At 44.9% G+C, this 25,348-nt stretch overlaps 2 protein-coding genes across 7 annotated transcripts; one reads left to right on the forward strand and one right to left on the reverse strand.

Annotated features, from left to right (window-relative positions):
• Positions 1-1,319: 1,319 nt before the first annotated feature.
• LOC105184366 (uncharacterized) lies at positions 1,320-14,525 on the forward strand. Of its 5 annotated transcripts, none has more exons than XM_011143105.3 (3): positions 9,005-9,735; positions 12,230-12,544; positions 13,066-14,525. In XM_011143105.3, the coding sequence occupies exons 2-3, from the start codon at positions 12,465-12,467 to the stop codon at positions 13,433-13,435; spliced, it is 450 nt and encodes a 149-aa protein (XP_011141407.1). In that variant the 5' UTR covers positions 9,005-9,735; positions 12,230-12,464; the 3' UTR covers positions 13,436-14,525. The 5 variants fall into 5 exon arrangements, 4 of the variants coding, with proteins under 4 accessions (XP_011141408.1, XP_019697533.1, XP_011141407.1 ...); XM_025298705.1 differs by having other exon boundaries at positions 9,005-9,592; XM_011143106.3 differs by lacking the exons at positions 9,005-9,735; positions 12,230-12,544 and adding an exon at positions 1,320-3,341.
• alpha-Man-Ib (alpha-Mannosidase class I b) lies at positions 14,376-18,762 on the reverse strand. Of its 2 annotated transcripts, none has more exons than XM_011143092.3 (11): positions 18,433-18,762; positions 18,139-18,309; positions 17,913-18,066; positions 17,616-17,810; positions 17,374-17,522; positions 17,092-17,280; positions 16,791-16,978; positions 16,598-16,724; positions 16,369-16,533; positions 16,076-16,225; positions 14,376-16,001 (listed from the first exon to the last, which is right to left on the reverse strand). In XM_011143092.3, the coding sequence occupies exons 1-11, from the start codon at positions 18,559-18,561 to the stop codon at positions 15,783-15,785; spliced, it is 1,836 nt and encodes a 611-aa protein (XP_011141394.1). In that variant the 5' UTR covers positions 18,562-18,762; the 3' UTR covers positions 14,376-15,782. The 2 variants fall into 2 exon arrangements, with proteins under 2 accessions (XP_011141394.1, XP_011141395.1); XM_011143093.3 differs by having other exon boundaries at positions 15,783-16,001; positions 17,616-17,801.
• Positions 18,763-25,348: the final 6,586 nt, after the last annotated feature.

A 25,348-nucleotide genomic window follows, 5' to 3' on the forward strand; every position in this document is an offset into this window, starting at 1 on the left:
TCGCTCGTATCGAAAACAGTTAAGCGCGGAATTCTCTTCTTTTCTACCTCGATTCTCCCCGCATGCCACGACCGTGATATTCTCTCTGATCGCTCATAAGTGCTAATTAAGCGCCACATCTCGGAGCACGCGATGTTGCACGCGCGATACGCGTGTATTACTGTGATTGCACGGTAACTCCGCCGTTTCTGCGTACGAGAGGCCTTACCGCCGATCAGCCCGACAAGGCTACGCAAGCAGCAACAATGACTAAGGACCGGTTGTTCCAACTTCTTGGTGAGTTAACTGATAGTTCAGTCATATGTTTATCTTTGTTTGTTCTCCAATTTAGACAAAGATAGACATATGACTTAATTAACAGTTAACTTCGCAAGAAGTTGGAACAACCGGCTACCTAAGACTAGGGTCGCCTGACGCGAAATGACTTCCGGTTTCGGGGACATTTTTTAGGCGACAATTGAAAAGTAGGTTGTTAGAGAATTTTAATTAAATCTGAGAGACCGAGAGGTAAGATAGCTAAGAGGTAAAACTAAGCTAAGAGATACCGCTGTGCACTCGCGACAAACAAATGCGTAAATTAGGTAACCGGCAGAGAGAAGTTTGAACATAAACCGTGCGATTGTGTTTTTTTACCACGCGAATGGCTTAGTTGACATCAATTTTCTTAGGTGGCACATCGAAAAATTCGACCCTATAAATCGTGCGGCGGCCGCACTCAGGTTTCTCTCTGGTACCAGTAGGGGACGCAACGATTTCTCAAAATATCGATAACGATATTATCGTCATTCGGAATCATCGATAACATCGATAATATCGATAATTTTGAAAAATATCGATATTATTTATATCGATATTTATATAAAAAAAAAATGTATACATATGGGTATATATAGGATGTACGTATATAGGAGTATGTGTATAAAGGAAAATTTAAAAAGATCTTTTAAAATTTCTTCTCCTCATATAATTTATCGTCATATTCTTATTGGAAAATATATAATAAACCGCAGTCGTTTGCCGGAGATCACCGCATATATGGAGCAGGAGATCTATTACGGTTCAACGATTGAGGTGGAAATTATAAAAGTGAACGAATTTACTAGACATCGAGCAATTACATGATATTCCAGTGAATTCACTCACTTTTGTAATTTTCATCTCGGTCGTAGAACCGTAATAGCCCCCCCCCCCCCGAGCTGTAACTGAAAAATACGAAATATATCAGTAAAATTCATATCGATATATCGATTTCATCGGAGACAAAAAATATCGATAAATATTCGATATTTGTCTCTCGATATATCGATATTATCGATTTATCGTTGCATCCCTAGGTAGACCAGTTAGAAACATGAATGTTATGATTATGATTTTGTTGAAATTCTGATTTTCCGAGACAGAAGACCGAAATTCCTGGACACGGGACAAGTTTAAGAAATTCCCGGACATTCCCGGAAATCCCGGCCACCCTATTTAAGACCGAGCGGTGTCAGCGATAACGTTTACACGATCGCGTCCGCGGATACGGAAATGCAGCGTTATTTTTCACGTACGACGCCCATCCTCTCCCTGTGACGGAACACGAAGGCAGCAAGGTGGGCGCCACACGTGACGATGCACGCACCGTGCGCAACTCGCAAACTCGCAATTTCCATTCCGATCTTATCCGGCGCGTGACGTATCGTGCGCGAATACCTCGGCTATCACGTGGAAATTGCAGCGGCGTATCGCGTGACGATATCGTTCTCCCCGGACGTCCTCCTATCCCGGCGGATGTTTCCTTCCTCGTGAACGGCCGGCGCTCTTTCTCGCGCGTTGACTCTTGAAAATTGAGGCTTTCCGACGCGTACGCAGGCTCTCTCTCTCTCTCTCTCTCTCTCTCTCTCCCCCGACCGGACGGCTCTCGGCAGGCGGCGAGTAACAAAGGACCCCACAAGACCGCCGTATAGGAAGGGGCAGCGCGCGACGACCCTCTTCGAGAGCCCCATCGTGACGCGCGCGAGCGTGCCGCCGCGAGCGACGAAAACGAGCCGTACGCGTTTGGATAATGGTTTCGTGCGACACTCGCCGCGCGCGCGCGAGTTTTCAGCTTCGACCGCGGCGCGAGTGCGATTGCCGCCGCCGCCGCCGCCGCCGCCGCGCGGCGGCCGCGCGGAGGAAATCACGCGTTACGCGCCTATTGAGCACCGCGCTCCCTCGGCCGCGTCTATTTCGAGATCAGCCGCGTGCGAGCGTGCGCGATCGTGAAAGATCCGCGCGCACGTGTTCGTGAAACCGCCCCCGCCGAAAACGGGGTGAAAACGGTGGATGAGGATTAATTGAGTCGTCCGCGATGATGGATTCTTCATCGAGCGGACGTCATCGGGAAGAGGCGAGAAGAAACGATCGACGGACGGACGGACGGACGGGTGCTCGCGTCGATTCGCGATTCGACGTTAATCTATCGCTGGACGATCGTTAATGGAAAGGGGGGGGGGACGATTATTGAGCGGCCAGAAGGAGCCAGGAGTCTGACGGAGGAACAAGTGCCGGGGACAATAGGCCGGCCGAGCCAGTGGGAAACACGCTCGTTTCGACTCTCCGTCCGGCGTTGGCCCACCGACGGAGAGTAGCAAACGCTTGGAACAAAGGGTGGGGGTGAACGTGTTATTTGTGGAGAGATTTAGGAGGGTTCCAAGCGCGGTGCAGCCGGAGAGAGACCGGTCGCCGCCGCTGCCGCTGCTGCCGCCGTCGCCGCCGCGGCCGATAGCCGTCAGTTGTTCACGCGTTGCCGACGCGTGGACGCGCGTCGAGGAGACTTCGTCGGCCGTCGTCGTGCGTTCGCTTCTCCGCCGCGGCGATCCGCCCGCGCGCCGCGCACGGCTTTATTACGCAACGCGCGAAGCGAGCGCGAGCCGGCGTCTCGATATCGCGCGAATATGAGCTGAGCCGGCCGACCGAAAGTCTTGTTTATCGTCGCACGTGCGTCATAAACAAGAAGAGACGGCCAGCAGCGGCTGACGCGGATCGCCTTCTAGTTCCTCCTCGCGATCGCAAGCAAAGACAGAGAGCGCCGTTCATTCAGTACGGAGGAGCATGCGCGTGCGGCGGTGCGTGCGAGTGCGTTCCGTAACGGAGCACGGGGCGCGATCGGGGGCGATCTTCCGCGGATTCCCCGGCGGGAATGAAAGAGTGAGCGCGACGGCGGACGCACCACGTGGCTCGACGACGGGGCGCGCCGGCGAACTGTGAACTCGCTCTGTTCGGAGCACATGACGGAGAATCATGAGGATGAGGCACGACATGACGATAACCACCCGCGCGGATGTTTACACGCACGAGATGCCGAGCACGTCCGACAGGTGAGTGGTGCGCGCGTAACGTGCACGTGTGTGTTGGTCGTACGAGTATATATATCATCGTGTGCGTGCGTGTGTGCGTGTGCGTGCGTGCGTGCCGGGACGCGTGCGTGATGTTACGCGTTCGTTACGCCGAGGTTACGAAGACGCTCGAGGCACACTGACGAGGCTCAGAACTGTCATTGCACGCCTACGCTGTCGTTGCCGGCGAGATAAAGCGGCGAACGCAAAGCGAGCTTCGGGGAGAGAAGGCGTCGCGCGTTTGCCGGTAGACATTGTTGGCCGGGCGCGTTTCGTGTCGCTATTTTTGCAGAGAGTTGTAATCAAGAAGTAACTTTGTTTGTCATGTTCTTTCTTTTTTTTCCGACGGCAGGTCGGAGGAAGGGGAAGGAGAAGACGAGGGCCGAAGTGAAGTGGTCGACCGCGGGGTTGTCGCCTCGGAGAGAGTCCTTCGTTAAAAAAGCCATAAAGTCCGTATCTCTTCTTTTTGCTTTTTTTTCTTCTTCTCTCTAAGGCCGTTTAAAATCCCCTTATCTCACGAGCGGCTCGTTAAGGCGGCCCGAGTGTGCGCGAAATAAAAGTAAAAGACAACCGGCGATATCGCGCCGGTGAGCGCCCCCGCTCAGTCTCTCCTCCGAGGATAGAAGTCGCGAGCGCGAATCCCGCGAACGCGTCCTTAGGACAACAGTTCGACCGCGACGGCTTGGGCCCTCTCTCTCTCTCTCTCTCTCTCTCCCTCTCTCTTTCTCTCTCGACCGCCGCGACCGAATTTTGCCCGCGCACGCGGCGGGCGGGCGGGAGGACTCGATCGAGAGCTGCGATTCCGCTCGCCGGGACCGAACAGTTCGTCAAAGTTCTTTGAGTTTTAGCGAGCGTCCGCGAGACCGCCGCCTCCGGTTCTGGAGGTCTAAACCGAGACAATGGACAACGTCTGCAAAAGTTTTCTGTTACGGTCTGCTTGACATTCGCGGTGCGGCTCGCGGCACGGCTCGGCCGGCGCGGCGGCGTTGCGACGCGGTACACACCTTAACGCTAAATATTCCGCCTTCCTCTCCTCCTCCCCCGAGCCCTCTTGTCGCCCGTCGTCTTGAATGCGATATCTCGTCCTCGGTGTGCAGCCTCAAATGCCGGCGGCGGTGTAGTGTGTCTCTCCGGAGACGGGCACTTTGCGTAACCCGACACGTGCCATCGTCGACGACACCGAGTGACGAGTGTGCGCGAATTTTCCGCGAAATCGCCGCCACGTGCCGAAACGACGTGCGGAGGAATTAGCGCCTCGTCGACGACGGAGAGTCGCGTTTTATCCCCGCCGCCTCGCGTTACGCGGCGAGGACGTTTTTCTCCGTGGTCGATATTCTTTTTTTCTTTCTTTGACGTAATCGCTTTTTTATTTTCTTTTTTTAACATAATCGCAGACGACCGCGGAGAAGACGCCGCCGCCGCCGCCGCGGAAAGCCGCAAGGGGAGGAATTTCCGCGAGCGCGCGAACGAATGGCGGCTATTATAATTTGTACGGGATGCTCTTCGGGGGACGCGACGCTGGCGCAGGAGTTCCCGATTTTTTTATCCTCGCATGCTTCTCTCGCTACTTGAGAACCGGTTTCATATCGGCCACGTTTACATGCGCGTCTCAAAAAGGAGGCGCGACGTGAGCCGAGAAAGGAGCGTGCGTGCGCGCGCGCGCGCGCGCGCGCGCTTCGACGAAGCGCAAACACACTTTTATTTGGTATTCGGCAGCGAGAGAGGAGAAGAGAGAAAAGCGGCCGCGAGAGCGGAGATTCGACGCGACGCTGCAGAAAGTTGCAGCGACAAGCGTGATCTACACGTTCGCCAAAGTGCGTCGCGCGATTTTCGTCGCGTGTCGAGGTCGACCGACCGGTATCCCCCGCGCTTCACCCGCCACGCCCGATCCCACGCTTTTAATCGCTTTAATCGCTCCGCACTCGTTTACGTAACGGTTCATCTCGTTTAACGCGATCGTTAGCGGGTAATTGACGACTCGTCGAACATAGAGAGCGAAGAGAGAGAGAGAGACGCGCGTCAGCGTACGAGGAAAGCGGCGGGAGGATCACGTTGGGACGTTGCAAAATCCACCCGACGCGACGGAACCGGCCCACCTTGACCGTGGCTGTCGACGTACGCGGATACGACGAATCATTCCGCTGAATTATGCGCGCGTACGAAGCATAAAGCGCGAAGAGCGCGTTGTCGAAACGCCGCCAGCCGCGAGCTCCGTAATTCTCCTCGAGAGACGCGCGAGAATCGAAGTCGGGATTTATCGCGACCTCGGCTCGACTAAAAGATACTTCCTCCTCACCTTTGGCTGACGCTCTCTCTCTGTCTTTCTCTCTCTCTCTCTCTCACTAGGTAACGACCGTCGTCCATTTCAGCACCATGAGCTATCCCCGATTATCGACTCTCGGCGCAGCGGAGGGAGCCTTCGCGCGCGACTTCGCGAACTTCGCGCCGTCGACGAGATTCTCGCGCGGCTCCGAGGGAATCGGCGAAATCCGCAATCGGGGAATTGAGACCAAGAATGTTAGAAATGTCGTCGGCACTTTTCACATCGGGCTTTTCCATCAGCGCCTCGACTTCGCCGCCGCAAGCGGCCGGGCTTCGAGCCAGCAAAATGACGAGACGAGCGGTGAACTCGCGCGACCCGGGCGGAGATCCGCGGTCGGCAGAGGCCTCTCGTCGCTCACCATGACTCGCTCGAAGCTATCGCTGCTCGCGTCATACGGGGCGTTACGCTACGCACATTCGCAGGCGGATTACGCGTACGTGTGATCGTGGCGGGCGCACGTGGAGAGAGGAACCTTCCCTTTCGAGCCGCGAAGTAGCCGCCAGGCTGTCAGTGCGCCGTGAGCGAGTTTCCACGCGATCGCTCGTCGTGACGGCATCGTAGGCGGTCGAGATGAAGCGCGGAGCTGGAAACGACGACGGAGCAGCTTAGCCGGAGAAAGAGAGAGAGAGAGAGAGAGAGAGAGAGAGACAAAGCTAGATACGTAAGACGCAGAGCGCTGGCGCATCCGGCCATCCGATTTCGCATACCTCAGCTCGAGCCTCGAGATGTTCCCGCGCGGCTCCAACATGCTCCGCGACCATCGCAAGCCGAAGAAACCCGGCAAGAAGCATCACGCCCGCGCTTGGTTTCACTCCGGCAAGAAGAAGGACAAGCACAAGGAGGCTAACCTCTTCGCGTGAGTTCGCCGCGCGACTGCCGCGACGCCACGAGCGATTTTCAAAGCGCGCGCAGTATCGGTCGCACCGGCATCGCCACCGGCCCCGGAAATGATGTATGTCGCTTCTTCGCTTTTACCGAGCGGCCGGTGCGAAATTCACCCGTGTGACGTCACACTCGCGTTGTCCCCATTGTCACAGGCCGAGCCGGCGTTTCTGCGCGCTCACGCGGCCTCGGCGAGCCGCCGCGCCGGGCGCCGTACCGGTTTTTCGTTCGGTTCCGACTCGCGCGACGGTTCCTCGCCGGCTGCGACGAGGGTGTCCTGCGTCCCACACACACACACACGTACACGCACGCATGCACGCACGCACGCACACACAGGCGCGCGCGCACACACTGCCGTGCGAACGGGCCGTAGTCCGGGATGCCTCTCTGACGCGCCGCAGTCTCGATCGCGTCCGTCACCGATCGCGCCGGTCGCGGCTGTGTGCGTTATTATTACCGATGCGATCGGAACAAACTCGGTACAGCGCTCGCTTCAGCGCCGGTGTCGGCAGAATGTTGCGCTTTAAAAACCCGCTGCCGCAGCACGGAAGCTACGAGTAAGTCGGCTGAGAGAGAGAGAGAGAGAGAGAGAGAGAGAGAGAGAGAGAGAGAGAGAGAGAGAGAGAGAGAGAGAGAGAGAGAGAGAGAGAGAGCGAGCGAGAGAGAAAGAGAGAGAGAGGGGGGGGACAGGGCCAGAGAGGGATTCGGTATAGGTTAAATCTTCCCTTCGTTCCCTGTAATCCTCCGACGCGGTCGTTCGCCGAGCACGGCTCTGCTGAGGAATTTCTTTCGGCGGGAACCGCCGACGATGTCTCGCTCGACGATGACGACGACGACGACGACGAAATTGCCGCTTCGCGAGCAATTCGGTATAAGTTGCCGTTGATCGCGCGATTTATCAGAGTCGACGTTCGTTTCTTGTCGCTTACTTCGCTCCGCTGACCGCACAGTGACAAAAAATGTCAACGTCACGGCTGTTCGCGATTTCCTCGGAGGTAGAGCATCTCGTCGAAGTTGCATCGTTGCGTCGAGTTTGATTATCGCAAATTGAGATGAGTTTCGTGCTGCGTGCATCGCGTGCCGCGGATTGACGCGATCGTCGGCGACACGCCAGGTCGTCGTGGATCTGCCGTGAAAGTGAGGAGGTTATTGGAATCGTCGCTCTCCTGGCAAAATTATTCCTACTTGCTCGCTGCTCGAGCGAGAGTCCGGCGTAGACCGATAGAACACTGGGAGAACTTTTCCATCGCGAGTTCTATGCTCCGATCAATATCGTACAAAGGTTAGTATTTGTAAATACTCGCCGAGAGGAACCGCGAGTGCGTGATCCCGTGGCCGGGGATTCATTGGTTTGAAAAGCACGTCGGCGAGAACTGCCCGCCTACTTTCTCCCCGGCGAGCGAGGGCACAAACTCGAAAAGCGCACGATTTCACGAGTCCGTCAAGAACGAATGTGATTCGCGAGCAATCGATACGCGTGAGTTACTCCCGATCGACTAAACAACGATACTGTCGATTCGCAAAAAAAAATTCCTCCCATCTCTCGACATCGTCGATTATTCTATTAACTGTTAGAGATGGGCGATTTCCGCCGATTAATCGAAAGAACCGATAATTTATTTTCGATTAATCGATGTTTGATGATCTTTCCTCAACCGATCGGCAACTGATTTTTATTTACTTATTTTTTGTTTTTTTTTTTTAATAGAAGATTTTTGTAACATCGTCTTTCAGATACGGTAAACGAATTTCATTATCACGTTAAATCTGGATCTACGTATAGTAAGCTTCAAGTCTTAAAAAATTGACCAACCACAGTCAATTATTCTTGTAAGAGTAAGTTGCGGTTGCTTAATTCCTTAAGGATTAAAGTTTACTACATCTATCGTATAGTCATGGACAATAGGATTGTCCGGTTTTTATTGATAAGTTTCGGAACGTTGCCGAATGGCCCGATGAGAGAGCATTTATCTTCCCAAAATCAGTCCTCTTATCACATGGAAAACATGTCAAACGAGGTTGCCGAGTTAAAGGTTTCGTATACTGACGCGATTAGCGACAAACAATAAGCGATGTCCAGTGAGAGTTCTATTTTAAAGAAAAAATGAAAGCTCTTTCTTCTTAAAACAGAACTCTCATTAGATATCGCTTGTAGCACATCGCTAGTCGCGTCCGGTGTGCAAGGTTCTTTAGGAAAATTTCTAGCAATACTGAGAATATTGCGGACGTCATTCCATCCTTGTTTAACATTCAGTGAAAAATACAGATTGAATAACGCCTGTTACATCTGTTGCGAATTTAAGAACGCATCCAACATGTTAAGCTAGGAGAGCATCCGAGCGATGTTTCCGAACGCACCCTTAGCAGTGTTTAATCTGGTGCCAACCAATTTAAATGTTTACTTTGCAAATTTAATCGATTAATCGACTTTTTTTTTTTAGAAAGTAATCGATGTCATTTCAATTTTTTATCATCAATCGACATCTTTAACATCCCTAATTCCTGTTCACTCGATATTTCCGTCAAACTCTCCCGTTTCCGCGTGATCGAATAGTATCGATCTAGTATCGATCTAGATCGATGAAAGCCACGAGGTTTACGCGAATGAACGCGGTGTCGGGATCCTTTCCCTCCGCGATTCCCCGACTCTCCTCTCGCATGGAATTCCCGAAATGCTCGGCTGCGTATTCTCCAGCGTGAGCGCACATGCCTCAGGCATGTGTCCGTGCCGGTTACGGCACTGTCGTAACCGGCACGTGTAAAGCGCATCCAGAGTAGGAGACCGCTCCGTTCGGGTTTAGGCGGGACAGTTCACGGCGACCGTTGACGGCGCGCGGTTGCATTCGTTTGCGGGCTCGGCGTTTGCCGTTCAAACTTCGGTTACGTGTGTGTGCTGAGCGCCAGCGACACTTGGACTGTGCCTGTGATTTGACGCGCGCACCAGAGTCACAAACGACGTTACGTGACAAACGACGTGAAAACGCGACCTCGCGCGCGCGCGCGTCACGTGCGCCCGCGACGAAGAGCGGTGCGCAAATCACAGCCACGTCGCGCTGATTGATCATTATCGTTCATTTCTATCGATCGTGTGTCCCGGCCAAAGATGGACTTTGCCGTGCCGGCTCGTCGCGCGGACGAGCGGCAGAGCGAGACGACGTCAAAGTTCCTCCGGTACCACCGCGCGCGCGCGCGCGCGCGCGCGCGCGCCTTGTCCACCGGGTATCTCGTAATCTCGCTCGAGGATGAAACGCGTTCGACGCGGGTCCGCGCCGCGCCGTGCGGAAACTCTCGCGAACTCGCTCTGTATATCTCGGCTCGTCGATCTGATCCTATTGTTTGTTCCACCGGTGGCTTGCATTATCCGGCACAAGCCGCGGATGCAGTCGCACACGGCGCGGCACGGTTCCGCGCGAAAGAGTCCGAGTTGAAACGCCGCGCGGATTCGCGAGCGTCGTCGAGAGACCGTCGCGCGACTCCGAGAAGCCACTCGAGCGGCGAATATATATCTTCAGCTGCTCTGCTCCTGCTCTGCGTAGAACAGCTGCAGTTTTCGGGGTTTGACCTAAGCGAGCACAATTGAGAGACGAAGGGGAGTCACCAAGGGAGCCGCGCGCGATTCCGCCCTTCTAACGCTTTTCATGGCTTTATGATCTAACGCGGGTTTCTCTTGCGTCATCAACGGACGACGACCTTCTGTCCGACCGTTTTCTCCTCTTCGCTTCGTTCTTCTCGTAACGTTGCGCTCGCGGCGGTCCGCGCGCAGGCCGACCGGTGTCGTCGCACTTTGCGATTAACCGCTTTGATTGAATCTTCGAAATTTCTCATCGGAGCGAGAACTTTCGCCCGCGACTCGTCTCGTGTGCGCGGAGGGGATCGCAGTTTGCTGGATTTTCTCTCGGGACCGATCGCCCCCCCTCATGTGTGATCGATACGGGGCCATATTTTTTGAACGAAATAAAGGACTGTCCTCTGTTGAATGAAGGATGTACCCAGGCAGAACAGAAAGTCATGATGACATCAAAATGACGAGGAAAACTCTTTTTTTTTTTTTCATCATGATTCGGTCATTTTCTCGTCACTTGGATGTCATCACGATTTTCTATTCTGGGTACGATCACCGTATTGATAGCCGAGAGCAATCTGATCAAGGCATTTCATTCCTCCGAAAAACAGTTGAATCTGTTTTAAATATGGTTGATATTTATATGTCCTTTATACGCGGGTCAAATTAAATTCAAGTAAAAACCAAATATTAAATTAAAGAGTAATTTAATTCAAATGTATTTTTAATATGCATCTAAATTAAATTTGGAAATAGAATTTAGATCCTGCTGTTGGATTAACTTTGCTCGTGTAGATTGATATTTAATACCGTAACCAAAACAACTTTGATTTTATATCTGCAACATGCACATGTAAAAGATTATAATTAACATCTTACTTGGCTTTCACTCGAGTCCAATTTGGTCCATGTAAAGGACAAAATTATGACGTCACATTTAAGATATATCTAACTGCTTCTCGCGCACGGGAACGCACGGGAGAATCGGAGAAAACGCTCGCGCGGGGTGTCGATCGAATTTTAATACGCGGCACGTTGCAGCAGCGGTAGATCCAGTTGACGTTCATTAGGCCCCATTAGCCGGCAGAATGCCGACGGTATTCAGTCCGCTAATGCGCCCCCACGTGTCTAAGACTCGATCAATTAGAGGCCGTAATCGGTGCGAGTAATCGGTGCAGCAGATGTGACGCGCGTTACGTTACGCGATCGAGTAAGGTAAACGTCCCAGTATCCGGTCACTTTGAAAAAAAAAAATTACTATTTACTTTTACAATAATGAATGAAAGTAATAATTATTGTAAAAAAACTCCAATATTTGATGATTAGTTGTAAAAGAAATATATCCAATTTGATACTTTTGTATTGAAATAAAAATTAATTGAATGAGTATGCACCTATTCGGTTCGGCGAAACAACGGTCAATCGTTAATAAATTCATTAAGAGATAGCATCTATATTTATGTTATTTCCCGTTGGCACATACTAATTTTCTAATTGCGGCCAGACACTGGAATAAATCATATCCAAACATTCGGCCATAACTTATTTCAACTGTCCGCGTCACTGGTACGCGTCACACGTTAATGCGCTTCATTACTTATGTAAATATTTCATTAATAATAGTTTCATCATGTAAATATTTCATTAATAATAATTTCATTAATAACATATACATTGGTTCAAATCATTTTTCTCCACTTAAGGGAATCTTAAGTTTTCGAATAAATGCAAATATTTACATCAAAACTATTCTTAATATTATATATTGTATCTTTTGTGACGATCTACGCTTAAACGTCCGGTTACTGGGACATTTATCTTAAACGGTGCGAGCGGCTCGCAGGAATTCGGCACGATTTTTGTGCGAGCCGCACGCATGTGTGTGTGTGTGTGTGTGTGCGCGCGCGCGCATTCGAACGTGAAATCGCGAAGCGTCATCGATGCGACGAGTCGCCTCGTCGTTTAGTCTGTTCTTTTTAGCTGCACTACTGAACTGGTGCAATAAGTTAAAGTGAGAAAAAATATAGTTGTCTCATTCTAACTTATTGCACTAGTTCAGCAGGGCAGCTAAAAAAACGGACCATCTGTCTCCTCTGTCCGCAGAGCGGCGGAAAGCTCGCCGCGCTTTTCGCGAGACACGCGAAAAAGCATCGAAGGACGATTAAATTAGACGGACCTTATTAAAGAGTCGCATCACGCTGGCTGCGCACATACGAGCGATGGGAGTATAGCGTTTCAAAGCGCTCCGCTAAAATTACAAAACAGGCCGCGCCGGCGAGACATATCTCTCAGTGACGAAAGTGCTCCCCAGTGAACGCGCACGGACCGTCTTCTAGAGATGCCGCAGCAAATGTCCTTCTATTCCACCCTAACCCCGGAGGAGAGAACCCGAACGCACCCTTGCCGGAAGGCGCGGTGGTAGGTTCTCGAGGGTTCCAAGGGACACGCTCTCGAGGCATTGTTCCCTGTAATCCCGTCGTAGATACGCTCCGACTGTTCCAACCGCTTGAGCCGAGATTTCAAAAAATCCCGACGTCCTGAATATTCGCCGATAATTATCAAGGCGTCGGCGAAAAAGTATCCTTCCCTGAACGGTAACGGGAACGTGAGAAGCTTGACTTTCCTATTGTTCGGAAGCCACAGGATTCCTAAAGTCGCCCTATTCACGTGAAACTTCTCATTTTTCATATTTTCGCTCTTGGGAAAAAAAGCGATACGGTCGTGTCCTGTGACCGGAGTTGCGAGAAAGAAATTCTGACCACGAAAGGAATTCTTTTTTTCTGGATATTCTGATGACAGAACAGTGGAAGTCTAATCTGTCTTCGACCTTGGCATTCTTCTCTCATCTTGTATTTATTCGAAGACTCGACTTATCAGGAGACCCGTCGTTACAGATCTCCTCCTTTTCGAGTAAGTTATATAATCCTTTTCTTTTACAGCGTGATAATGTCATCCGGCGACTCATCATCTCCGGTGCAGGCAACGATGTCTTCGACGGACTTCGACGTGCCAGACGACGCGAAGCTGACGAATATCAGCCCGATCACGACTCCGTCGCCCACGACGTCGGAGAAGATATCGAAGGCCGCAGACAACGAGACTATGTTGCATACCGATGTCGAGGCGATAGAGGAGGCGACGCCGATCGTTCAGAAGACTCCACCTATGCCGGAATCGGCACCGAAGCTCGAGAGGAACGGATTCGACATGGACACAAGGAAGACGCTCGACGAGCACGAGGAGCCTGACATGTGCCTGATCGATTGTATCTATTACACGCAACAATGCTGCAACTGTACGATACTTTGAGGTCTCCGGACATTCAGACTCGAGAAATATCGTACAAGTGATACCACCACGGTCATCATCACCTCCTCTCCTCCTTCTCCTCCTCCTCCTCCTCCTCCTCTTCCTCTTCCTCTTCCTCTTCCTCTTCCTCCTCCTCCTCGTCCATTTAATGACTTCTTTAAATCAATGCGCAGACGTGATTTGACGCAAAAGATTCAGAAACCGACATCATAATAATTGTCGAGCACCGTTAGGACACTTTTTGTGATATATATATTTATATACACACACACACACACACACACACACACGTACAGAGACAAGGGCAGTAAAATGTACATTCTGCGGTACGATGTGTAGAAAATTTTGTCAATATGTGCGCACGCGTGGACGTTCGCGGGTGCAGCCCTGTTCGTTCCCGCCTCCCCTTCGCGTTAAGAATCTCCGACATTACGATACTTAAAAATCAAGTACCGAGAGTTTTGTACGTTCGGCGGGAAGCTCGGTCGTAGGTGTATCCGCTTGAATATCCATTGCGAAGCAATCCGAGAAACACACACGTGCACGATGGACTTGTATCTTTAGAGCGTGGTGTCTCTCCGCGAGGGGATTCATCATAATTGCAGCATGTGCGCGAATATACACTGCCATGACGACGTCGTAAAAATGGTGTTTGATGTACGAGAGACTTTTCGAGAGACAGATGTGAGTCCGCGAGCGTCTCCTCGCGCGTTACGGAGCTACGCTGTATCGTTACGTGTTCGCCACGACTGGACGTCAACGTCGATAAAAGAACGTTTGGGAATATCAATTTTTCTCAGCACAATCGCTCCGAAACGCATCAGACATCCCCGCGCGCCGGGAACCCGGCGAAGTCGCGAATACGGAAGGATAAATCCCTAGTAGTTTATAGAGGACGTGTACATATATTCCATTTGGAAAACGAAAACAATACAGACAGTGTCAAAACAGTATTTTTGTTATTCGTATAAGGATGCGTTTATTACAAACGAGGAGTAACCCGAGAACAATCTCTTAATGCGTCAGTAACTAGCAATAGCGTATTTTGATAATAGCGCAGCTGATGATTAAATCGGATTTTATTTTGTAATGCCCGTGTACGTTTATTTCACTCAATCGCCTCCACGCCACGTCGATAACGCGCCCGGTCTTTCGTTTTCCCCTCTCATGACTTCCCTGCGTATGCGGATGATAAAGTCGTTAAAAACTACAAAATTGTGCAAAATGTGATTGCATGTCGCGCGATGCATGTCTCGCATATGGTACCTTCCTCCATCCCATCCGGCCGGTCTATTGACTCTCGACGATTCCGCCAAACGATACTTCGCCCCGCCGCTTTCGTTTATCGATTTAATCAACGCCGCGCGACTTCCGATGCAAGCGGGAACCGCGCGAAAACGCGCCTCCCGACGTGCCATATAAATATTTATACAGATCTCGATGAATTTATATAAATATTTATACTCGTAGTAGTCGAAGATTGCAAGTACACAGCGTAATTTACTAATAGATGCAGACTAGATTATTTTTGTAGTAATATACACGACATACGGATTTAATGTGGAAGTTGACGCTAAATGATAATGTCCATTGTTTTAAAATCTACCGCAAATACGTATCTCGTAAGAATTACTTTGTTCGCAACAGAATCTCGGGAGGTTTCGTAAAATTGGTAAGTACAATATGTGCTGAGATGTACTCTCCGGCTAATATCGTCGTCGATAAGTAAAAAATCAACGGTATGCCTACAAGTCACAGAATGTGTCACAATTTAGAGTATCTAGGATGCTATTAGCGTCTATCATTGATTCATTTAGGTTTAGGCATTTGGTAGGCGTAGCTAAAATCTTACGCGTCTTCTCTTCGACCGTCTTTAGCGATAAACTAAAAAAGGGATACATTTTTGTGTAGTCCCTCTTGGGGCGGTAATTACGTAATAATAATTTGAGAAATCCTTAATTACGTAACGACTACCTAGTAGTAATCTGAAAAACCCTTGCAGTGCGTGTATCGTGTTCGTAGAAATGAGTATCAAGGAATGCTTCAAGGAAGATGTATGTTATAATTCAACACGCGGTGTCAAATCGTCATATGATCTCGTGTAATCTCATCGTAACGCGAGCATCGTCGATTTCTTTTTGTTCGTTATTGCAAAAGAGTAATATGCGACATAACGGGGAGGAAATGCGTCGTGTCGAGGTCGTGAGAGCTCGATAGATTTAACAGGCGTTTGTCGTAGAAACGTTACGATCGATCGATCGATCGGCCGATTCAAGAAATTATCTCATGGAGAATAAAGTGCAATAAATCCAATAAACTCACGTGCACGTATTTTGCCTGTACTGCGTTACGATTCGTATATTGGTAACGGATGACCCTCCGAATTGAATACCCACCTATCCAAATCGATCAATTGTCTAGAATCGTCGAATAACAAGTACAAGTACTTCAAGGTTTCGGCGAACCAGAAGCTCTCCGTCATATCTTGCTGGCGAGTATTGTGAAGACTTCGTACGTTACCGATGCTCGTGTAGCCATCCTCAACTTTGGTATAGTTCTCGAAGGCCTGTCGAAACGGCGTTTTAACTTAAAGGGGGAAAAATGCACGAGACTTGGTGAGAAGCGAGACGAATCACTCACTTGAAATATTCGCCAACCCCAGTCTTGATACGTCCTGTTTCCCGTAAAGTACCACATATAAAATAGACTTTCAATGAACTCAGGTCTCAGCAGGTTGTGAGCGTCATTCGTCTTTACGTACATGTCCATTTGATTTTCACCTTCCACTTTCTGCGAAGAATCATAAAGCTGGGCTGATCGTTCCTGCGGTTCTTTCTTTCTTTCTTTTTTTTTTTTTTCTAACGGGTTTGCGATGTGATCGATCCTTTTCCTTCTGTTCTACCGAAATCGACGTTAATTTTCGCGAGACTTACTTGTATATTAAAATAAGTGATCTCAGGTGCGAGGAACGTTGGCTGAGTCGCATATGTCTGATAACAAGTCTTAACTATCTCTTCCGCGAGAGTGTTATGCTCCGATGGCAGTCCGTGATGCGCGCCTAACGCTAAGGTACCTCCTAAATAGCATGTGAGATGGTCCTGCAACGTAAATCAGCGCGATACATGTATCCGACAGGGATTATCCTCATCTGGAGCTATTTACCATTTTCGGCCTTATCTCTTTGTTAGCGCCGACTAATTCGGCGACAAATAGATACTTGTTCACTGCAGTGTATTTTACGAGATGTTTCTGCGTCCCAGAAATACCTAGCAAGTAATCATTCCGCAGGCTAAAACATAAACAAGTTAATTACAAGGTTTGTTGACACCGTGCTATCTCCTGCTTGGATACCAACTAGTCTATGGTTTTCCCAGTTTGCAGCCATTGCTTTAATAAATATTCGTAATAGCTGTCGCCACGAGCTCCCAACGTGATGGTCGCGTACTCCCGAAACAGTCCGGTGTTGGCATTGATGAAAATTGGAACTAAGCCGTCATATTTCTCTAACTTATGTACATGTTCGGATACTTTCGCAGCTGCAGCCTGAAAAGGCGAGAAATTAATTCACGTGTACGTAAAGAGACGTGCACGTCGACCCTTCGAGAATCTATACGGTGCTTGTCGCACAGGTGTCATTACTCCGTAACCCTAATTACCTCAAATTTAGGTTGCCCTGTGCTACGACTGAGATCGCGAAATTCCAACTGAATTGAAGTAACCTCACTCGTACTACTATCGGGACCCCACTTGGGGCTGTGCGCGCTTCTGGTGCCGAGATTCACATCGGAATACGGAACACCAGATCTGGTGGAAAACGCTGGCATCATGCGATCACCTAAATCCATCTTGAAGGGCGCCGGTAATTTGGCGAATTAATATTTACCAGTCTCCCGTCAGGATAACCGGGGACGGATTGATTCTTTAGACTAGCTACTTACAGCTTTATTTAGAAACAGTATATCACCGGAGAGGTGATACGCCGCCAGTAAACCACCTAATACCCTAATTGTAACTTCGAATAAATTAACATCCCTATTCATCGTGAACACTAAACTATTCTCTACCCATTTCCTTGCTCTTGTAAATTCTGAAACGCGATAGAGAAGGCTATTTATATCTGTGTTGTCAGAACGAGAGAGAGAGAGAGAGAGAGAGAGGAATATCCCTGCAGAGTTCTTACCGTCATTCAGCCCCATTATATACATAGTATCCAAGGAGTCAACTATTGTGAGACCTAAGCCAAACCATTCATGGTACCTCTTTGACATTGGTTTCACGTTATCATGACCCCAGGCATACTTTTTATACCCATCCCATGAGTGTTGAAATGCCGCTACTACAGCTTGCTGCCTACTATTTTGTGGGCCTGAAAACCCTAAATATTATTAGTTTGATCTTGCTCGCATTATTGATCTAATCTAATGTAATAGTACTTGTTGCATCCATCATTGGATCTATTCCATAAATTGCGATCTACCATTAAATTTGAGAATGTTTGGCTTTGGCTGCGGTGGTTCACCAATTTGATCATCGTCAACTTGATTGATTTCTGGCTGAAATTCAGGTTCCTCGATTACTTCACCAGGTCCAGCAGCCTGTTCCTCATTATCTACAACAACTTCATCAACTGCCTGCAGAACGAATGAAAATTTGATATTTCCAATCAGAGATGCAAAATATGGCACTTGATGCAACATATCTACCTTCTCATATTTGGCAGTTTCTTGTATAACTTCTACGTTACTATAATCTACTTCATTGTCAGAAGTACCAGCTTTGGTTTCGCTAGGCAGGAGATAAACTATTACAAGTAAAACTGTGACAAGTGCAAAGTATAGGATGTTTCTCTGAAACCTGGACAATTGGTTCCATTGCTGTAAGTAAGATAGATAGCTGTAAGAATGGCAAAGAGACGACAAAAATGCGGCATCACAAGATAATTGCGTGGCCTAAAAATAGCCTTGCAATCGCGATATTTCCGATTCAAACATACATACCCTCCATAGACTGCGCGAGGTGCCACGTACAGACGACGCGGTCTCGTGAATATTTAAACTAATATAATCCGATTTACCCGAGTCTCTGGGAGAGAACATATTTTCATTCAGGTTAACTTGTTCTGGCATGTGCGGAAGCTCGTGGTGCCGCCAGAACACTTAAAATACGACACAGCGATGAATTAGTTCGACATGCGGGGGTCCACATTTATATTATTTATGCGAGATATTATCAGTACATTTTTACATTTTCAATCTAAATTCGTTTATTATTGCTTTAACATGAGACCTATGTCACCGACGAGATACTATAAAGACTGCTGGCCCCTTACGGAATTTAGCGTACCAGAGAAATTTCGCTGTGCACTAGCGTCCTCTTAGGAATATCGTGGCCGAAATATGAAACATAGCTCGAAACAAGGATGGTAACAGACATGGAATAATGGGAAAAAGGTATCGAAAGATATCAAATGATCTGTTCTTTATAGCTGCACTGCTGAACTGGTGCAATAAGCTAGAGTGAGAAAACCTATATTTGTCTCACTCTAACTTATTGCACCAGTTCAACAGTGCAGCTACAAAGAACAGACCAAAAGACTATTAATACAGAAAACAGATCGAATATGTATGTGTGTATGTCTCTCTTAGGATTGAAAGACGTGAGAAAATTTAGAATAATTTTTATTTTAAATATACACACACGTTGGCATTCATTAAGTTAATAATTCGAAGTTGAAATAATACTAAACTTGCAATCCAACTTGCAAACACATATACAGAGTGTTTCACAAATTCCTCGCTCCGAGGAATTCATGAAAACATAGAACGGATTAAGATAAATATAAAATTTCCATACCGTTTTGCGATGTTCGCAACAACCGAACTATTAATTACAGAAATGTAACGAATGAGCACGTGCCGAGATGGTCTCGAAAAAGCAACGAAGCCGCTCGAACCAAGCGCGGCCCACATGAAATTTGTTTTTTATTGCTGCACTGGCTGCACGAGTTCAAAAAGTGGCCTTAACTGGTTTTAGTTAACTGCTATACTAATACCGTATTCGTAGTCCGGTCTTATATTTAAGATCGTTTTAAGTTCATCTTCAGATGCTGTATAGATCACTTCATTGGCTACAGAATATCTGAACGTGAACTCAAGACGGTCTTAAATATAAGATCCGACTATGAATACGGCCCTAAGTATTTTTTATTATCTGCAGAGAGGAACGTGAGAGCGGCCAACACGGTGTTTCCGACGACACCGACTTTCCGCACTGGGAAAGGCGCCATCTGCATCCATTTTGAGAGGGGAACTACGATGCTACATCCACTTTCGGGTTTCGGCGGTAAAACCTGTATGTGGTGGCAGTCCGTGCTACATTCATTTTTAAGCGGTTTATGTCCGTGCTACAACCATAATAGCGTACTTGACAAGCACGGTCTCGCACATTGTTACGAGTTTATAACATGAATTAACATGTTAACATGTGCAAAAAAAAAGAATTGACTTTGTGTATGATTAATATCATGAAGATTATACGAAATGTTCGGTAATTAGCTGCCAACCCGAAGTGTGAGGGTAGATTGGGTTGAGACAAACATAAAAGTCCCATACCATTTTGCGAGATTCGCAATAATTATCGAGTTATTAATGACAGAAATCTGAAGAGTGAAAGCGCGCCGACATAGATGATTCGAAAAGCGTTGCAGCTGCTCGGGGCAGCGATCATGAATCTTTTTCCTAGCGTGAACTAATAAGAAGTGAAAGACTTCTGTGAATCAGTGAAAAATGAAAAATTTTATATGAATTTGTGAAAATCGAAACATTTCACACGATAATTGAGTCGTTCAACATGGCAGTTGCGTGTTCTGGATAATTCAATGAATACCAAAGAAATCAAAATGATCAAAATAATAATGTCCGTGTATAGTCCGAAGGATATTATTACGTGACACGCAAAACCCGTTTGATATAATATCCAAAGAAAATGTTTCAAAATATGTATGTACAGGTAATATAAACCTTATGCACCGACGAGATATACTACAAAGCCTGATGGCCTTACGGGATTTAGCGTACCAGAGAAATTTTCCTGGTGAGGCACCCGGGCGAAAGAGACCGTCTCGCATTTAGCGCAGTAAAATTTGATGGGAACTAATACTTTTCAATCCTTTTCTTCGGATCAAAAAGATTCAGAATTCAGACATATTCAAAATGTCAATACTTTTTAATACGTCTCAATTCGACATTTTATACAGGGAAGCAGGATGAAGGGAATGGGATGCGGGCAACGTCACATCATGCGTCTCCAGACGTGTCAAATCGTTTGTTATAGAGGAGGCTTTGATATGGCAACATGTATTCGAATATTTAATCGTCCCATGGATCACTTATATATAATAAAAAAAAAAATTAACGCGGATAAATGAACGATCGTATCAATTTTTTCTTTTCTTATAGAGCAATGAAAGAGTAAATCAGTACCGAAAATCGAATACCGATTAATATCATAAACCAGTGTCAGAAAATTGTCCAATAACAATTTGTTCTCATTTTTCAGGTACTTTCCCCTCTGATCTTATTCAACAAATTAACTCGGTTAAACGAACGATTCGTATCAATTTTTCTTCTCTTATAAAGAAATGAGAGAATAAATCAGTACCGAAAATCGAAGACCGTTCAATATCTAATTTTTTCATCAAATTAACGCGGATAAATGAACAATTCGTCTGAAATTTTTCTTTTCTTATAGAAAAATGAAAGGAGAAATCAGTACCGAAAATCGAATACCGATCAATATCGAATTTATTCATCAAATTAACGTGGATAAACAAACGATTTGTATCAATCTTTTATTCTTTTATAGAGAAATCAAAGACTAAATCAGTATCGAAAACCAGATATTGATCAATACTATAAATCAGCGTTAGAAAATTGTCTAAGTGCAATGACAAGTTGTTTTCATCTTGCAGGTACTTACCCCACTAATTTACTCAACAAATTAAGTCGGATAAAGGAAAGATTCGTATCAATTTTTATTCTCTTATAAAGAAATTAGAGAATCAGTCAGTACCGAAAATTGAAGACCGATCAATATTTAATTTATTCAACAAATTAACGCGGATAAATGAACGAGTCGTATGAATTTTTTTTTTCTTATAGAGAAATGAAAGAGTAAATCAGTACCGAAAATCGAATATTGATCAATACCGTAATCAACGTCAGAAAATTGTCCACGTGCAATAACAATTTGTTCTTATTTTTTAGATACATACCCCACTAATTTACTCGACAAATTAAGTCGGATAAAAGAACGATTCGTATCAATTTTTCTTTCCTTATAAAGAAATGAGAGAATATATCAGTACCGAAAACCGAAGACTGATCAATATTTAATTTATTCAAATTAAATTCAAATTAACGCGGATAAATGAACGATTCGTATGAATTTTTTTTCTTATAGAGAAATGGAAGAGTAAATCAGTACCGAAAATCGAATATCGATTAATACCATAACTCAGTGTCAGAAAATTGTCCAAGTGCAATGACAATTTGTTTTTATTATTCAGGTACTTACCCCTTTAATTTTATTCAACAAATTAACTCGGATAGACCGACGATTCGTATCAATATTTTTTGTCTTATAAAAAAATGAGAAAATAAATCAGTACCGAAAACCGAATATCGATTAATACTATAAATCAGTGTCAGAAAATTGTCCAAGTGCAATGACAATTTGTTCTCATTATTCAGGTACTTACCCCTTTAATTTACTCAAAAAATTAACTCGGTTAAACGAACGCTCCGTATCAATTTTTCTTTTCTTATAAAGAAATGAGAAAATAAATCAGTACCGGAAACCGAAGACCGATCAATACCTAATTTTTTCATCAAATTACCGCGGATTAATGAACGATTCGTATTAATTTACTGTTTTCTTATAGAGAAATGAAAGAGTAAATCAGTACCGAAAATCGAATATCGATTAATATCATAAATTAGTGCCAAAAAATTGCCCACGTGCAATGACAATTTGTTCTTATTTTTCAGGTACTTACCCCTCTAATCTTATTCTACAAATTAACTTGGATAAACGAACGGTTCGTATCAAATTTATGTCTTATAAAAAAGTGAGAAAATAAATCAGTACCGAAAACCGAGGACTGATCAATATTTCATTTATCCATCAAATTAACGCGTATAAATGAACGATTCGTATGAATTTTTTTTTTCTTATAGAGAAATGAAAGAGTAAATCAGTACCGAAAACCGGATATTGATCAATATTATAAATCAGCATTAGAAAATTGTCTAAGTGCAATGACAAGTTGTTTCCATCTTGCAGGTACTTACCCCACTAATTTTCTCGACAAATTAAGTCGGATAAAGGAAAGATTCGTATCAATTTTTATTCTCTTATAAAGAAATTAGAGAATCAGTCAGTACCGAAAATTGAAGACCGATCAATATTTAATTTATTCATCAAATTAACGCGGATAAATGAACGAATCGTATGAATTTTTTTTCTTATAGAGAAATGAAAGAGTAAATCAGTACCGAAAATCGAATATCGATTAATACCATAAATCAGTGTCAAAAAATTGTCCAAGTGCAATGACAATTTGTTCTTATTTTTCAGGTACTTACCTCTCTAATATTATTCAATAAATTAAGTCGGATATAAGAGCGATTCGTATCAATTTTTCTTGTCTTATAAAGAAATGAGAGAATAAATCAGTACCGAAAATTGAAGACCGATCAATATTTAATTTATTCATCAAATTAACGCGGATAAATGAACGAATCGTATGAATTTTTTTTTCTTATAGAGAAATGAAAGAGTAAATCAGTATCGAAAACCAAATATCGATTAATACCATAAATCAGTGTCAAAAAATTGTCCAAGTGCAATTACAATTTGTTCTTATTTTTCAGGTACTTACCCCTTTCATTTTATTTAACAAATTAACTCGGATAGACCGACGATTCGTATCAATATTTTTTGTCTTATAAAAAAATGAGAAAATAAATCAGTACCGAAAATTGAAGATCGATCAGTATTTAATTTATTCATCAAATTAACGTGGACAAATAAACGATTCATATAAATTTCTTTTTCTTATAGAGAAATGAAAGAGTAAATCAGTACCGAAAACCGAATATCGATTAATACCATAAGTCAGTGTCAGAAAATTGTCTAAGTGCAATGACAATTTGTTCTCATTTTTCAAGTACTTACCCCTCTAATATTATTCAATAAATTAAGTCGGATAAAAGAGCGATTCGTATCAATTTTTCTTCTCTTATAAAGAAATTGGCGAATCAGTCAGTACCGAAAATTGAAGACCGATCAATATTTAATTTATTCATCAAATTAACGCGGATAAATGAATGATTTATATCAATTTTTTTTTCTTATAGAGAAATGAAAGAGTAAATCAGTACCAAAAATTGAATATCGATCAATACCGTAAATCAGTGTCAGAAAATCGTCCAAGTGTAATGTCAATTTGTTCTCATTTTCAGGTACTCAGCCCTCTAATCTTATTCAACAAATTAACTCGGATAAACGAATGATTCGTATCAATTTTTTTGTTTTATAAAACAATGAGAAAATAAATCAGTACCGAAAATCGAAGACCGTTTAGTATTTAATTTTTTCATCAAATTAACGCGGATATGTGAACAATTTGTATCAATCTTTTTTTCTTTTATAAGAGAAATCAAAGACTAAATCAGTATCGAAAACCGGATATTGATCAATACTATAAATCAGCATTAGAAAGTTGTCCAAGTGCAATGACAAGTTGTTTTCATCTTGCAGGTATTTACCCCACTAATTTACTCAACAAATTAAGTCGGATAAAAGAGCGATTCGTATCAATTTTTCTTCTCTTATAAAGAAATTGGCGAATCAGTCAGTACTGAAAATTGAAGACCGATCAATATTTAATTTATTCATCAAATTAACGCGTATAAATGAACGATTTGTATGAATTTTTTTTTCGTATAGAGAAATGAAAGAGTAAATCAGTACCAAAAATCGAATATTGATCAATACCGTAAATCAGTGTCAGAAAATTGTCCAAGTGCAATGACAATTTGTTCTCATTTTTCAGGTACTTACCCCTCTAATATTATTCAATAAATTAAGTCGGATAAAAGAGCGATTCGTATCAATTTTTCTTGTCTTATAAAGAAATGAGAGAATAAATCAGTACCGAAAATTGAAGACCGATCAATAATTAATTTATTCATCAAATTAACGCGGATAAATGAACGAGTCGTATCAATTTTTTTTTCTTGTAGAGGAATGAAAGAGTAAATCAGTACCGAAAATCGAAGACTGATCAATACCATAAATCAATGTCAAGAAAATTGTCCAAGTGCAATGACAAGTTGTTTTCATCTTGCAGGTACTTACCCCACTAATTTACTCGACAAATTAAGTCGGATAAAGGAAAGATTCGTATCAATTTTTATTCTCTTATAAAGAAATTAGAGAATCAGTCAGTACCGAAAATTGAAAACCGGTCAATATTTAATTTATTCATCAAATTAACGCGGATAAATGAACGAAACGTATGAATTTTTTTTTCTTATAGAGAAATGAAAGAGTAAATCAATACCGAAAATCGAATATCGATCAATACCGTAAATCAGTGTCAGAAAATTGTCCAAGTGCAATGACAATTTGTTCTCATTTTTCAGGTACTTACCCCTCTAATATTATTCAATAAATTAAGTCGGATATAAGAGCGATTCGTATCAATTTTTCTTGTCTTATAAAGAAATGAGAGAATAAATCAGTACCCAAAATTGAAGACCGATCAATATTTAATTTATTCATCAAATTAACGCGGATAAATGAACGAGTCGTATCAATTTTTTTTTCTTGTAGAGGAATGAAAGAGTA

The sequence above is a fragment of the Harpegnathos saltator genome, unplaced genomic scaffold (genome assembly GCF_003227715.2).
Source record: "Harpegnathos saltator strain DR-91 unplaced genomic scaffold, Hsal_v8.6 scaffold235, whole genome shotgun sequence".
Classification (NCBI taxonomy): Eukaryota; Metazoa; Arthropoda; class Insecta; order Hymenoptera; family Formicidae; genus Harpegnathos; species Harpegnathos saltator.

Coding starts and splice junctions, on each gene's coding strand:
- LOC105184366 (XM_019841974.2), top strand. CDS start 6,408: ATGTTCCCGCGCGGCTCCAACATGCTCCGCGACCATCGCAAGCCGAAG. Junction 6,539..13,065: donor AAGGAGGCTAACCTCTTCGC/GTGAGTTCGCCG, acceptor TTTCTTTTACAG/CGTGATAATGTCATCCGGCG.
- alpha-Man-Ib (XM_011143092.3), bottom strand. CDS start 18,561: ATGCCAGAACAAGTTAACCTGAATGAAAATATGTTCTCTCCCAGAGAC. Junction 17,811..17,912: donor AAACATTCTCAAATTTAATG/GTAGATCGCAAT, acceptor AATAATATTTAG/GGTTTTCAGGCCCACAAAAT. Junction 16,002..16,075: donor GGGGTTGGCGAATATTTCAA/GTGAGTGATTCG, acceptor CCGTTTCGACAG/GCCTTCGAGAACTATACCAA.